This window comes from Plectropomus leopardus, chromosome 5, assembly GCF_008729295.1.
Source record: "Plectropomus leopardus isolate mb chromosome 5, YSFRI_Pleo_2.0, whole genome shotgun sequence".
NCBI lineage: Eukaryota > Metazoa > Chordata > Actinopteri > Perciformes > Serranidae > Plectropomus > Plectropomus leopardus.
The window spans coordinates 16,260,154-16,276,532 of NC_056467.1; the positions used below are offsets into that span (position 1 = coordinate 16,260,154).

The window sequence follows — 16,379 nt, forward strand, 5'->3', positions numbered from 1 at the left end:
TAAAAAATGAAATCAGAATTACTCCTTAAACTGTACTACGTCTTTTGGACACAGCAGGCCTGTACTTTGTTCTTCTCTCTATCACTGAGACCTTAAAAGGACACCAGATTACAAGCATTCAGGTCTGGTCTTGTCCTGAAGGAGAGTAATGAAATAACACAGGGTAATGTTGTTGACTGATAGCATTACTCACTGCAGAGAGAGAAAATCACTGCTCTGCGATCATTACATGAACTACAGTTTGGGTAAAAACACAAAAATAACCGAGGTCAACAGATGGTCACATTGCTTAAACTTTTGTTTCATATCAACCTCTTTCTCTCTGTGTGTCTTTGTTTATTTGCACGAGTAGAAAGAGGTTCGCAAATAAGGTTAAAGTAAACAAGGAAGTAGGGTGACTGACACATGTTTCCAATGATTGAGAGCACAAGGTCCGTCATTACTTTCTCAGTCTGTCCTCACACACCACAGAGGCAACATGAGGCTGTGGACCGTCCTGCTGCTCGCTCTGCTCGCTGAGACTTTTGCTATAGAAGGTAAGGACATCAAAAATCACTTTTAAAGATAAATTGTGGGCAAATGAATGAGTGTTGCGGGTTGTTCATTTTTTCCTGTATTTTATTGTCATGCTGAAGTTAAATAATGGACTCACTCTCTGCATTAAATGTAGGCTACTGTATTTGTATATTTCTATCAGGGGTTACAACTATATATTGGATAAAGCAATAAACATTTAACTTCACCATTACTTACATTTTTAACTAATTTAAAGGTCCAGTGTGTGTGATTTGCAAAAATGTGATAAAATATTATTAACTATGTTTTCATCAGTTAATAATAATTATGTTGTCATTACCTTAGAACGGAGACACTTAACTTGCTTTGCCAAGAGGCCACTTCTACAAAATGAAAGGAGGCCAGGGGCCAGTTATTATGCACTCAGTAATATTTTTGAGATTAAATAAATAAACAAAGCAAATCCAGTCTCAGCAGCCCAACACGTGTAGCTAAGCTCATCACATAAAGGCAGAGGCATTTCCAGGACTCGGGGACATCCTGGGATTATCCCGTACCTCTCTTAGAGGATTTGGGGCCGATTTTTTTGTACAGAGGCTCTATTTTGATTATTTTTTTCATGTACACTGGCACCTTAATTTACATCCAAGCAGAAAAAAATCCCCATAGTTAATCAGTTATTTCCATTTTTCATTAGAAAATCATCAGTGGGCCACCCAGCACCCTGATGAGGGCCAATTGAGCCTTGGAATGAACCACTTATTTCTAGATATGAAGCGAGTCCTCTTCCAAGGAGTCTGCCACACTAGGTCTAGATAGGACCATTCATGTTCACATCAGCCTCTGTAGCTCTACTAAAACTTCTGACACACAAGAGAAGATTCAATTCTGCAAACACTGGACCTTTAACCAATCAGAGGCACCATCTTTGGGTGCCCTGTCTACACAAGCAGACATATTTATTACAGTCAGGACAGCTACTAACAATTTCATTAATTATCAGTTAAATCTACAAAATTCCAGAGAAAAATCACAAATGACCAGGAAACCGAGCAGTGTCTTCAGATTGCAGGTTTGGTATATGTACATCAAAATTTATTCAAATTTAAAACTGAGTTAAACTGTGAAGAGCAGCAAATTTTGTTATTTATTGCCTTTATGGCTAAAAAAAAAATGCTTTAAAGGTCAGGTGTGTACAATTTAGTGCCATCTATTGGTGAGGTTACAGAACTGAAACTTCTCGTCGGCAAAGCATGAAGGAGGCCAGTGTGAAAACATGAATGGTCATCAGTCTTTACCTCATGGGAGCTGTTATTAAATCAAATATAACTTTATAATCCAAAGGAGGAAATTCCTCGGAGATGTCAAGAATACACAAATACAAAACAGAGACAATCAATTTTCTTTAAAATCCTGTCTTTTTATCCTCAGAGTCCTGCGTGGGTCGCTGTGAGAATGGCTTTGACTCTAAGAAGAAGTGCCAATGTGACTCCATGTGCAAGTATTACAAGAGCTGCTGCTCTGACTATCAGGTCACCTGTGGCAGGACAAGTAAGAAATCTCTGCTTATTTTAACCCTTTAACACCTGGATCGGCATCACTTTTCTTGTGCTGTATTCAGAGGCCTTTCACAAGCATATAAACCTTTGGAACTTGAGAAAACGTGTTTGCTTTCTTTCAAAAATGGGGGAAAACATGATGAGCAACTTTCTTGGAGAGAATTTTCTGCAAATTGCAATTAGTTCACAGTGACCACAAAAGCTGGGGGGAATTATTGGAAACTGTAAAAAAAAAAAAAAAAAAAAATGAAAACTAGGAAAAATGTCTGGAGAAAAAAAATAAATAGAATTTTCTGCAAATTATATATACATATATATATATATATATATATATATAAGATAAGAGGATAGGTAAAAGAACATGGAGCAATTTCTTAGGTTTTTGTTTTTTTACTATTTCTCTTTTTCCTTTTTTTTCCAGTAATTTTTGTTCTTCTTACTATTTCTTGCAATTTTATTTTCTTGTTAAATTGCACATTGCCCTCTCACTATGTTTTTGAAAGAAAGCAAGCCAATTGGGTCAGGCGTCAAAGGATTAAGATAAGGTAAAGACAGTAAAAGCGGTGCAGCTAAAGATGTCACTGATATCTCTTTCCTCCCTCAGCTCGTGGAGACACATTCGTCTTTGCAGAGGATGATGATGATGAGATGTTTGAAGATATCACGCCACCGACTGCCACTGCTTTAAATCATCAGCTGACACCCACACCGGACTTTGCTCGCAGACCACAGCAACACCTAGAAACCACACTAGAAATGACCAACCCCCCTCAACTGATGGACACCAAACCAGATCAGAAAATCCCTGTTACACAGAAAACCTCCATTTCGCAGATGGACCCCTCGGCACAAATGCTCCCCAGCACAGCTAAACACCCTACGACTGATTCAGCTGAGACAACCACTGTTCCTGTCACAACAGGTACCACCGCAGCCCCTGACCCTGACGCCGTGGCCTGCAGTGGGAGGCCTTTTGACTCCTTCATGCAGCTGAAAAATGGCTCTATATACGCCTTCAGAGGTGAGTGATCACCCAATATTCAAATGTAGTAATCAGACATTGAATAGCGGGCAAAACTTTAAGTCTAAGTTCTGTTGCAAGGAAACATGCTTATGAACTTTTTCTAGGGGACTACTGTTTTGAACTGGACCAGAAGTCGGTGCTTCCTGGTTACCCAAAGCTCATAAAGGACGTGTGGGGCATCAGCGGGCCTATTGATGCTGCCTTCACACGCATCAACTGTCAAGGAAAGACTTATATCTTCAAGGTAGGGACACTGGAAATGAGTTGGTATTAGTCTATCATGAATACCAGCTCCCTCTGTGTTAACAATTTAATGTTTAAACAAATCAAAATGTTCATTAGGGAAACAAGTACTGGAGGTTTGATAACGGCGTGCTGGATGAGGGACTATCCTCGAGATATCAGCGTGGGCTTTGACAAAATTCCTGATCATGTGGATGCAAGCATTTGCTCTGCCCGCTCCGGGTCACAATGGAAAAGAGAAAGTCTATTTTTTCAAAGGTACAGCCAGGCATTACACCATATATCAACATATTTCTTTTAAAAATGTTATATATGTAAAGATATAATATATGCTTATATTGTACATGTATATGTTGTGTACATATATATTCATCCCAAAGCACATTAGTATATTTTAATACTGTATTTTTAAACATAAAATACAGACATTTAAAATTAACAAGACTCTGTCATGTAATGCAGAGCAGGTGGGCCGAAATTCAGGAGATGTCAGGTAACAGGAACTCACTTTTTTTTTTAAATTCCAAGGACACTGAACATCACACAATCAAATCAAGGATCCAACATCCAAAGACTGAACTGAAAATCAGAAGATGCAGTCTAGACTTACGAGGGGATGAAGTGCAGGTGGAGAAAAAGAGGAGCAGGCAGGGAGCTGATTGAATGGGAGAAACTGAGGAGCAGGAAGGACTAACGAGGCTGATGCAGGGCAGGTGTGCAGATGTGCAAATGAGTGAGAGGCAGCACAGAAACACAGGAGGGGGAGAACACTGTAAACTGAAACCCAAAAACCCCAAAACAAAGACAGACTAACTAATGAAGGCAACTTAAATGAGCCTTAAACAGACAATAGAATCTAATCAAGTCTAAAAGAGTCAGGACACAGAAGACTGTGACAGAAATGTAAGCAAACAGATTTTTAAAAAATATATGTTATTTTCATAAACTTGCAAGTATAAAATAAATATATATCGTAAACATATATGGTAGCAAGGGGTGTCTGGGAGCTCAGTGGGTAAAGCAGGTGTCCCATTTATGAAGGCAGTGTCCTTGCCACAGCGGCCGCAGGTTTGAGTCCAGCTTGTGGTCCTTTGCTGCATGTCAGGCCCCCAATCTTCTGTCCTATCTAGTAAAAAAAAGAACACAAAACATACATATATATATATATGGTAGCAACATATAATAATAAAAAAAATCACAAATATTTTTCTGTGTACATACACAAATGATTTCATATATGTTACAAACTCTAGTCTTCATATATCCAGAAGATGTGATAATGTATTGTCTTAAAAGAAACATATATGGCAACACGCTCTTGATATGGGGGCATGTATGACATATATTATAGTTCTGTATGGGTAACATGAAGCCACTTAAATCCCGTTGCTTTTTCCAGGGGATCAGTATTACACGTATGAGTTTTTGCACCAGCCGTCCCACGAGGAGTGCATCACCATGTCTGCGAGGTCTCCGTCCACACTGTTCAGGCGCTACACTGACATATACTACAACTATGAACGCATCATGAGTGAGCTCTTCTCTGGCTGTGAGTTGTGATGTTACAGATCATTTGTGCTTGTTTTGGAGGTGGATGCAGGTGTTTCCACTTATACAGCTTAATTTTTTTCTTTTTCTCCTCTTTAGTGCCGCAGCATCATGACAAACATCACTTCATTGCCAAGGACTGGAAGGGCCTCAAGTCTCCCATCGATGCTGTCATGGTCGGTAGGATGTACGTCCCTCCTTGGAGGCCAAGTGGACGCCGCAACGACGACCAGCCAGACCAGCAGTGGGGTCAACAGCAGGGCCAGCAGTGGAACCAGCAGGGCCAGCAGTGGAACCAGCAGTATGGACAGCAGTGGGGGCGTAGGAGGCAAAGCCGCTCACCCTTATGGGAGTCCATGGCTGAGCGGGGCATGAACATGGGACAAGAATTCGCACGAAGGGGGATGGAAATGGGTCTAAGGTTGGCAGAGAGGAGGATGGAGATGGAGGAGAGGCTCGGAAGAGACTGGGACAGACATTGGGATCAAGTCTGGGACCAGGACAGACGGTGGGATGGCTACCGACAGAACAACAGAGGCAACTATGACTCCAGAAATGACAGAAGGAACTGGGGGTCCATCCAGCGGAGTCTGCCCATACAGAGCGTCTACTTCTTTAAAGGAGGTAACACAGCAGCAACATATCCTTTAGCAGTGTACTTTAGGTCAATAACAATCTTAACTTTTTTTGAATAATTTGTTCTTTTATATACTTTAACCATGTGGTCATCTGTCAAAACATTACATTATATCACAAAACATTTTAACAGCATAAATGATCATGTAACACTCATTATTTTATCTAAGTTCAAAGGTTAAGGTGGTTAAAAGAGAGCAATGCACCCATTTAACCAAGGGAACATTTTTCAGCTTTTTATGAATAAAAGGCGACCTTTGTAAAATGAATTACAGATGTTGAAAGAAGAATCTAATTTCAACTTATTAACTTATTTGACCAAACTTCCCCAGCGCCATTTAGCCATAGATGACTTATTATAACAAGTTTCACATGCTGTGTTCTAGTCCACATGACAAAGAAACAGATGCCTAAAATTACTGATATTCTTGTGTTTTTCTGCCTGTCACATGCGACAGTTTACCCCCAAATCAATTTTTTGTTTTTTCCTCCTAGCTGTAATGCTTTTTATCAGTTTAGAGGTGTCTGCTTCGTTTTTCTTTTTTTTCTTTTGCCATTTTTGCCTTTATTAGATAGGACAGAGAGATAGCGTGAAAGAAAAACATTTTAAAAACTCAACAGTAATGTGTCTTTCCAGAAATGATGACTCACATAGTAAAGATAATCACAGACCTTGTTGTGGGCATTTTCATGTACGAACTACTTTATTTCTGTTAAATTACACCCTCCAACCACATCACCGCACAAAAAGAAGTGTGCATCAACTGCTGGCTCACCTGACACCACCGAGTTAGCTAATGATCCAGCTCAGCCGAGGAGGACGCCATAAACGTTTACATCTTGCACTGTCATGAGCACAAGCCCCTCATCCCTGGGTAGATGTACTCTTCCCCGACGCATATTGTTGAAGTAAAATAGCACATAAAAAAAAAAAAATTCCCACATAAAACTGTTCACAACAAAATCTGTGAATTATCTTGAGTAATCATGTCATGATTTCTGGAAATACACATTGCTCGAGTTGGAGGTTTTTTTTTTAGATGAGTGCCGTGTAGTTCCATTACATGCAGCGCTCACCAGTTCACATCAAAACCATTGAGACTGATTAACAGATGAGACCAAACAAATGCATTATTGATGTCACGGTGAACTGTCCCTGTAAGTGATTTTCAGTACTGTTATCTGGTTTATGATTCACCAAAGATAAGATAGAAAAAAAAGTTTCTATCACACAAAAATGACCATGAGCTGCTAAGCAGGGGGGAAATGACTGTCTTGTTTTCTGTTTTTTAGATGCTTACTACAGAGTGGACCTCAAGACCAAGAGAGTTGACTTTGCGTCGCCTCCATATCCAAGATCCATTGCCAAGTACTGGCTCGGCTGTTCAGACACCACTGGGGCAGAAAAGTAGTTTCCCGATATTTTGATATAATAATTTGGGTTAAAGTTGTACGTTACAGATTCTTCATTTTACCTGAAAAAAGGCAGAGTAGTTGCTGTTGAAAGTGTGACACACATTTGCTCAGTGTAACACATAACTGCCCGTCAACTTCAGCAAATATTGGAGATCGATGAAAATCCACAGACTGCTGCTCTCCAATGGCCTCAACATGGCCAAAGTTCAACTAGCTGATTTAGTTCATTCCATCTGTTGTCGATATGAAATGACCTATTTAATTATACACAACTATAATAACAATACGCTAAGCTGAGGTGAAGCTGATCTGTCGGCAGTCTCAACGTCAATTTTAGGCTACATATACATTTTAAAAAAGCTTATTTACAACATTGATAAGGTTATTTTTAAAAGATTTACAGCTTCTCATTTCTTAGTTTTCAGTGTGATAGAAATGATATATATACACAGACAGTAATGCAGTTATGTTTTCTAAATAATGTATCTACAAAATTCAAAATGTTTATTTACTCCTTACTAATCATAAGCATATATACAGTGAATAATGAAAATATAACAGGGTTGATAAGACTTTCCATCCCCCAAAGTTTCATTATAGTTTGGTACGTGGTCGGTCGTACAGATTTTTCCCATAAGTCATGACAAAAAATCTAAAAATTGCAATCATGGGTTTTACCCAACAGCAGCATCATGTAACTTTCACAACACAACGACAGGTGGGACTTTGGCTGCAGGATGTAGATGTGAAACATTCTTATGATTCTACTACTCTGACATCTACTGACTAATATATACAGATGTTTAAACAATGTACTCATTCAGAGGGAGCCACATTTGATGCATGTTCAAAACCTGTTACAGTCTTTTCTTACTTGTATTTTCATCCATAACAAATAAACCATTAATCACCAAAAACACAGTTCATGCTGCTTTATAACTACAATGATATGTCTGCCGTTATTTCCTCTGCTCTTCCTGGTATAACCCAGATGTTCTAAAAAGACATTTCTCCAGGCTTTATGTCTGTTTATCTCTTCCGAGTAGAAGCAGACACAGGCCCAGATATTACAGTACTTTGGTACATTCTGTATTACAGGACAATATGTATACAGTTAATACAACATGCATAACTAGAGGAAATAAATACAATTATTGCTTATATTCATGCAAAACTACAGAAAAGTTACCGAATGCAATCAATGGTATTGTTAGGAGAAATTGACAAAATACCACTTGTTATTCTGTAGGGGTTTTTTTTTATCTTTCAATGTAAAATATCCAGGTTTCCTACAGAGTATAGAAGAGTATGGAATTTGATTTAAGTTATTATGCATAATTATGGACACAGAAAAGAGAGTATGGAAAAAATGTTTTTGTTTTTTGATTATTGCTTCTATTCTTTTCTCTCTTTTCTAAAATATAAAATTCAGAATTACTAAAGCTAAACTGATCATACAAACAGAGTTCTTTTTGGAGCAGGTAGCCAGCGCAGCCAAAATGTTTACCTCTGTGTGAGACAGTACAGGACAGAGTAATGATGTTGTCAAAAGCAAGGCAAGAAGCGTGGCTGCAACAGAACACACACTCCTACACAGAGCTGCCTCTGCAGCTACTGATCACAGCACCGCCAACAGTGTCTTATAACTAAACCAAATCTGGACATCTGCAACCAAATTAGTTTAAAAAGACAATGCAGCAATAGCTTTAAATAATATACATTACATAACAAATAACCAAATATTAAGCTTGTCTGAACATTTAGGAGTTTAGACCTTTATGGCTGCATTAATCGTCATTTCAGTGAACACAGTGAATAAAGAAGGCTCCACTGATGCTGTGAAAATTAAATTATGTAACTTTTCTCAACTCTTTATTTCTTCTTAATTATAAAAGAAACTAAACACGAATAAACAATATTCATTTAATATGTTGAGGGGAAAATAATATGTGTATATGCATCACTGGTTAGTTTACTTCCTCTCTGGCAGAGACGTTTGACTGTGTAATGTTATCAAAAGGCCACAGTAGATAAAAGCAAGTTTGTTTTAGGGCTGGCTATTTGTATTAACATGTCAAATATGGTCTGAAAAAGCTACCAAGAAGTCTGGAAATTTAAGTATGGAATAGTATCAAATTTTTAATTGGAAAATGTGTAGGAACCCTGAATATAAATTTCTTGTGTTTTTATCTATATTCTGTAGACTTTAGGCTAAAGGTAAAGGTACTTTTTGAAATAACAAATGCTTTGTAAATGTCGATATGCAAGCTTTACTGGTGCATAAATGTGAAACAAATAACAGAGTTTTCCCTTTGTGGCTGTAACTTAATGACTGCAGAGTAATAAACATGCAGTTGTGTTCGGATCAGACCTGCTGACGTGCTGTTTCTCAAAGGTTATGTGTGTTTAATCATGACATTCTCATAGCAGGGTTCATCACTCACACTGGCCACTGCGCCTTCATTGGCGATGACCTCAGTGAGACTCACGGCGTCTCCTGCTGGTCCCACAGTCAGGTAGGTCCCCTCAGTTTTTCCTGTGCTGGTATCACCACCCTCAGACCTCAGATCTGACCCAGAGTCAGCTGAATTCACCTCTGGCACGCTCTTCAAAATGGACGACAGAGGCCTTTTTGGAGTGCCGCTCTCTGATGACGGAGTGTCATTAGCACCAGCCGTGTCAGAAGCATGCTTTCTCCGGATTGGCTTACAGATGCCGACCTCCCCTGCAGGCGGCCCTCCCTGCTCCCACACGCTCGCTCGAGCGCCGAGCTTCCTCCTCGGTGGTTTGGTAATCCCTTCAGCTGTTTTCGACTTGGACCTGCCAGACTCCTCTTTTTGTCTCTGGAGGCTGCCGAGTCGTCGCAGCATGGCCTGAACGGGGCCTTCAGAGCTCGTCTCTGTCTTCGACATGGGCCTACCTGCCTTACCCACCGTTACGTACACAGTGGTGACCTTATTTAAGACCTGAGCATCAGAGGCTGATGTCGGCTGCGTCCCTTTATGAGCAGCTGTGTTGGACATAGTCCGTCTTCGTCCTGATGCCCCAGGGACCTGCAGGGTGGCCCGAGAAGGGGTTCTGTCTACTTCCTGGTCCCCTGCCTCACAGTTTGACTCTTGATTGTCTGTTGGCTGCTCATCCACTTTGTCTTTCTCCTCCTCGCCCTCAGCTCTATCTTCTTCCCCAGTTCTAGCAGCACTCCCTGGACTTTGGAGCGCAGACAGCATCAAAACCCCCCAAGGTGACTTGGGTTTGTTGCGTGTGTGTCCTGGGAGAGCGCCGGGGTCCTGAGCTGAGCCACGCCTCTCCTTGGGGCTAAAACGGGTGCCCTCTGCAAAAGACACAGACGGCCGCTTGGACTTGGCGTTGCTGGAGGTGCGAGGGATGTTGAAGGGCGAGGTGATGTCCTCACTGCTGAAGCCCGACGGGTCTAAAAACATGTTACACTTGGAGCTCATCTCCTGGAACTCACCGCCCGCCACCGCAGGGATGTCTGCCAAAAGACGTGGAAAAGTCAAGCGACATTAGAAGAGCTGAAGGAGAAGTTTGTAGTGGGAGCTCAGCTCATCACCAGAGGAGGGCAGTGTAAGGTCTGGTGTGACCCTGTTCCTACCTTCTCTCGGAGGGACACAGTAGAGCGCCTCTCCCTCCTCCTCATCACTGTCAAAGGACGAGCCCTCAGTCACCCAGCCAGAGGAAGGAGGCTCAATGAAGCTGTGGTTGAACGTCAGCTCTGGATCATGGTGAGATACTGTATGTGTTACATGAAAAAAAATAAAATAAAAAATTATGTTATTCAGATTTATACAAGGCCTGTCCTCTATTAAAAGGTTCCAGGGTTTTAAGGTTTTAACAAAAGCATTAAATTTCCCATGTTTATAACAATATAAATACTGTCCTGTCTGACTGACCAGTGACTCGAGGCAGGCCAGAGGACCAATTAGAAATACAGGGGAGGGCAGCACCGATGTTAGCCAGGACGCTGTAGACATGATATTTCATCCGAACTGATAAGCCTCCATCAGCAACCGCCGCTCTGGAAGAAAGGTTTATGGTGTAAGAATATCACACTATTGCACACTGCTATAGTTGGATTTGTGTTGATTATACAGTTAAACTTTACTAATTCAAATCGTTTGTACTTAATGATTTTCCACGACCCGAAATGTCACGATAATTCCGCAATTGCCAATTTTAAAGGTATATTGTGCTGGATTATCCTAAAGAAAAATAAAAATATAGACTCAAAACAGAAGTAATCTCTCTCAATCATCCCTTGGTGTATTCATCTGCAGGGATTCTGCCCTGTATTTTCTGCTTACTGACCAGGTCGGACTTTAAGCAGCATGCATCCAAGAGAAGGCTACAAAAACTGCAGACACAGTGCTGAAAAAATGCAAATATATGAAAGCAAAATGGCAGGTGGACAATGTTCGTTCCAAAACAAGAGTGCATCAGGAGGGTGCTTTCACTTTTGCTGGTGATACAGTAACTGACAATTCTGCACAGGCTGCTATGTGAGATAATATCGATCGAGGGAAATTAGGTACAGACCTGTCTTTGCCATCAACTGGTCCTCCTCCACAACACAAACAGCAGAAGAGCACAGCAAGGAGCAACAGGAGCAAAGGAACCAGCACACCAGCCAGTACAGCTGCTCTGCCACCTGACACACACACACAAACACACACACAGACGGACACACACACAAACGCATCAAGACACATGTGATGCCCTTCACTAATACATATACCAATATACACAGACACATTTGGATGGATGGATGGATGGATGGATGGATGGATGGATGGATGGATGGATGGATGGATGGATGGACATACTGTTGGGACAGACACCAGTGACTGGGTCACAGCTGACCCCCTCTCCACAGTCACATGTGAAGGAACAGTTGAGGCCAAACTGCAGGGCGGGGCAGCTGCTGTTACAGCTGAAAAGACAAAAAAAAAACATGAGTAATGCAATGACATCATCACAGCACACAAAAAATCCTGTGTGTGAACACTGAGTCACGATCTATTTCAGTGTACAGTGAAAATACACTGTAATGATTACTGCAATAAACACTGCTGAGTCACAGAAAACTGAAGGGAGCAGAGTAGAGGTTTTGCATGTTTAACCTCAAATTGCATATACGACCATGATACTGCCAAATATTTTCCAAGGCGTACTTTGTTTATTTGCTTAAATTATACTAATGACTTGGTATGGAAAGTCGAATTGTTCAGGTTTAAAAAAACAAAACTAAATTCACATGAATCTTTTCACGTTTACAGACGCTGTCTTTTGCTTTTGATCTTATGAAAACACCGTTTATGAACGCATTGCTTTTTTAGGGGTTAAATTGCACACGCCAGAGGTGCTATTAACCGCACTATGACACATTGGTAATGTCAGTTTGACATTAAATAAAACAATAATGTTAGTCCCAGTTTAGTGGTTAATGGGTTAACAGTAAAAATGGGTGCAAAACCTTTAAAGGTAAAGCTAAAGGAAGCAGTGAAGATTGTCTTTGAGTTGGCTTAGTTAGGTCTATTTAACAATGTGGTTAAAACCTCACACTGTGGGAAAGAGTTTCTCTGTTTAAATATTCGCACACAAATGTTTATGCTGCAGGGTCAGCCAACTTTAGGAATAAAGGCCTTTATCAATCTGCTCACACCACTGCTATTTTCAGGTTTTCATAACAAAACAATGACTAAAAATCCTAAACATGGAATGAAACTATGTCAAAGTTGTTTTAAACTCACCTCTCTCCCTGAAAGCCTGGCTGGCACATACATCTTCCCGTCACATAGTGGCAGTTACCATGGAAACAAGGGCTGCACAGGAAGCTGCAGGCATCTCCAAACATCCCGTTAGAGCAGGCCTCCTCACACCTGGGCGACAGGGAGCAATGTCCGAGGACACCAACTATTATTGCACAATCAAATTCTAATCCTAAACCTTAATCTCACAGATTTTTGTGGTTGTTTTCCTACACATATAGGCATTTATGGACACTGCGGGCACAAAATGTTTTTGTCCGTTCATCTTTAACACACACTTCATTTTCACAGTCCATATAAAGTACACACAATCTATAATGCTTTGCTTGAAAGCAAAGACAAGAAGCATTTTCACACAAACCTTTACCTTCACAAAGACTGTTACTTTTTGTTACAGCCAACATTTTCCATAGCATGCCACACACTTTAAAAAGACAACAACTTATTTCATACCTTCAGTGTGACTCAAAGGGCGCCGCCATTACTATAAAAAACAACATATTTTAGGATTTTTATATCACGTCAGATGACGTTTTTTGCTTCACCCTGGTCCCCTTTTCCATTGGATTTTGGATCATTGCAGAAAAACGGCTCTGTGGTAAACAAATTTTTATGATACTTACACGTTCAGCTAGATAATATTCACAAATGAACACCACTTTTAGTTTTTTTTTGGGGGGGGGGTTTATTGCCTTGAATGGATAGGACAGTCTGAGCATGAAAGGGGGACAGACAGAGAGGGGGTGACATGCAGCAAAGGGCCAAAGCTGGACTCAAACCTGCAGCTGCTGCGGCGAGGACGAAGCCTCCGCACATGGGGCGCCACTCTATCCACTGATCCACCAGGCGCCCCCACTTTTAGGATTTTTGAAGCCTAAATGTAATTGTCAGAAGTAAAAAGCTAATGTTAGGCTATGATGAACGACACTACGGTCGCGATGCCGCCACTACGAGGCTGTAAAGTCGTGTTGTACAGCTCAGTGTGATGATGATGTGTAGTCTCAGTCAGCTACTTGGGAGCAACTGTCTTTTACACATAAAAGCTTCAGAGTTCATGAGTGGGCTAGTTACTGATGTATTTGTAGAATCAAACATTTAAGTCTATTCAGTTTGTGTTAATTTTACTGTGCAGGACAGGAGTTGCTGGTCCACCTCTGCCTCGATCATTTAGCTTGTTTCGGATCCAAACTAACATGGCGTCCACAGCAGCTTGCTACACTGCTCTGCTCTGTGCCCCAATACACCTGTCTGCTTCTCCACACTGGGACCGTGATTATGATACCGTGACACTGATTATGAATCTATAAATGTGAGTTTCCATTTGAGAAAAAAGAAATGAAAAAAAAGCAGACAGACTCTCCCTTTAAGTACAGCACGGTCAAAAGTGCTCATTTACGCCTAAAACATGCATGCACACCTGGGTCCAGTCCATCCAGGGTCACACCTCCAACATTTCCCAGTTTTTGGGTCACAGGGTTCGTTATTCCTGCAGCGTGGACACTTCTCCTGGCAGCCGGCACCATAAGAACCAGACGGGCACGGGTGGTCACATCTCGTACCGTTCCAGCCGGGCTCGCAGGCTTCACAGGCGCCATCAGTGGCAGAGCAGGGCTGGTTGTCTTTACAGTAACCACAACTGAGGACAGGAGACAAAAACGGAAAGAGTCGGAACTAGCACGCAGGTCTTGAAACAAACTAATATATCTACTGACACCTACTTCCTTAGACAGCCACTGCCGTATTTCCCAGCGTCACAGGGCTGGTTGCAGAAGTCCCCGTGAAACCCCGGGTGGCACAAGCACTGCCCGTTAGCTAGGTCACAGCTGCTGTGTGTGAGGTCACATATACATCGCCGGTCACAGCTGGGTCCCCACCACCCTGCCTCGCACTCACACACACCGCTGCGCTGGTTACATGGTGACATGTAGCAGTTACAAGGAACGGGGCATTTCAGTCCCCAGTGGCCTCTATTGCACTGACAGCGGCCTGTTAGCTGGTCGCAGCCCGGGCCCGTAGACCCCCCGCTGACGCACTGGCACGGCTTTGAGCAAGTTGGCGTCCACCAGCCCTCGTCACAGGTGCAGTTTCCATGGACGGGATGGCAGTGGCCATGTCGGGAGCACTTGCAGGTGTACTGACACAGCAGACCCCAGCGGTTGGGGTTGCAAGTGCACTCACCGGTGACGGGGTGACAGCGACCGTGTGGGTGGCACTGACACACCTGTCGACAGTCTGAAGCCCAGAACTCAGGAGGACAGCCTGGTAACAAACAAACACAGGGAATACATGTAACAATAATACTGTACAAAACACTGAAACCAGTGTAAAGTGGTGGAATGTAACTAAGTATAATTACTCAGTTCAGTACAATTTTGAGGTATTTGGGCTCAACTTGAGTATATCCATTTAAAGATATTACTATTACACTACATTTCATGGAGAAATGTACTCTATAACTCTAACTAAATCTGAACTTTTACACATTTCAGATAAGGATTTTCATAAAAACATTCATAACGACATCAAACCCACTGATGCTAAACAGCTGCTGTTGTTTACTGTAACTCACTTGTTTTACAGTGAGCTCCGTAGAAGCCAGGTGGGCAGCGACACACTCCGGGATACACACAAATCTCCCCTTTCAGGCAGGCCTGCTCACCCTCACACACAGCTACGCACACAAACACACACATCAGCAAATGGGACACCAGGAAAACAAAGTAAGTATTCAGGCAGAAAAAGTAGAAATCCTACAGATTACGGTCCATTGGAATAGTTAAACTCACGTATGGTGCACTCATCTCCGTCTTGACGCCATCCATTGCAACAGACTAGGGTGGAGGGGTCCCTGAATATTAAAAAAGAAAATCAAATTAGACAAATTTCATACTTCAAACAAGTACAAACAATAGCAATAGCGTGAGAAAATAATTGAACGGACGAAATATTGGCCTGTATTCAGATGAAGAAGCTGTATCCCAAACTCACGGAGAAGTGGAGCTGCTTGAGAAATACTTTGTCTCAATGAAGGTAAAGCTGTACCTGATATTGTGGCAGACGTTCCTCCCAGCAGGATCCAGTGTTTGTGAGGAGCACAGCAAGCAGCAGAGCAGAGCACTCAGAGCTCTGAGGAGAAGCTTCATCTCCACAAAGTCTGAAACTTAAATCCGGGGTCCAAATATCTCTCCGTCTCGCGTTTTTGTATCCTCTCTGTTCCTAACTTTCCTCTCAACTTGTCCTCCTTTCTCTTAGGAGGCACAATGGGAGGCAGTATCTCTCTTTCTGTCTACTCTCCACCCTTCCCTCCTTCTTTCTGTCCTGTGAGTCGTCTTGCGGCTCCAGTGCAGCCAGAGAGGTCGAAGCCCCCGGGTTTCCTCTTCCCATTTCCTGGGGAAGTCAGAGCCACTTCCTTCTATTCAGCCAGACACAGAGCTTTTTAAAGATGGTCGAACACTAACACACAAAACTCGCCGCACACACAAGCAGAGCGTGTACAAACACCCTCCCCTGATGTTCACCTTTTCCCAGAATTTACTGTTGACGTGGTTCCAGGACATAGTGAAGAACGCCTTCGTCCTCCTTAAAAGTCAGTCCAAAGATGACCTCATCATCACTTCGAGCACTTGAGTTTTCATTCAAGAGCAGCAACAT

General features: G+C 41.9%; 2 protein-coding genes across 2 annotated transcripts; one reads left to right on the plus strand and one right to left on the minus strand.

Annotated features, from left to right (window-relative positions):
• Positions 1-436: 436 nt before the first annotated feature.
• On the plus strand, positions 437-7,859 carry vtna (vitronectin a). Its single transcript, XM_042486639.1, is given in 10 exon segments — positions 437-536; positions 1,948-2,067; positions 2,680-3,096; positions 3,204-3,343; positions 3,442-3,483; positions 3,485-3,541; positions 3,543-3,600; positions 4,742-4,891; positions 4,990-5,514; positions 6,820-7,859. Coding segments are annotated over 10 exon segments (1,686 nt in total). The 5' UTR covers positions 437-478; the 3' UTR covers positions 6,939-7,859.
• A 92-nt stretch (positions 7,860-7,951) lies between these two features.
• scarf1 (scavenger receptor class F, member 1) lies at positions 7,952-16,052 on the minus strand. Its single transcript, XM_042486638.1, has 11 exons — positions 15,771-16,052; positions 15,515-15,576; positions 15,298-15,399; positions 14,447-14,987; positions 14,146-14,364; positions 12,711-12,839; positions 11,784-11,890; positions 11,497-11,608; positions 10,854-10,978; positions 10,556-10,693; positions 7,952-10,435 (listed from the first exon to the last, which is right to left on the minus strand). The coding sequence occupies exons 1-11, from the start codon at positions 15,869-15,871 to the stop codon at positions 9,339-9,341; spliced, it is 2,733 nt and encodes a 910-aa protein (XP_042342572.1). The 5' UTR covers positions 15,872-16,052; the 3' UTR covers positions 7,952-9,338.
• Positions 16,053-16,379: the final 327 nt, after the last annotated feature.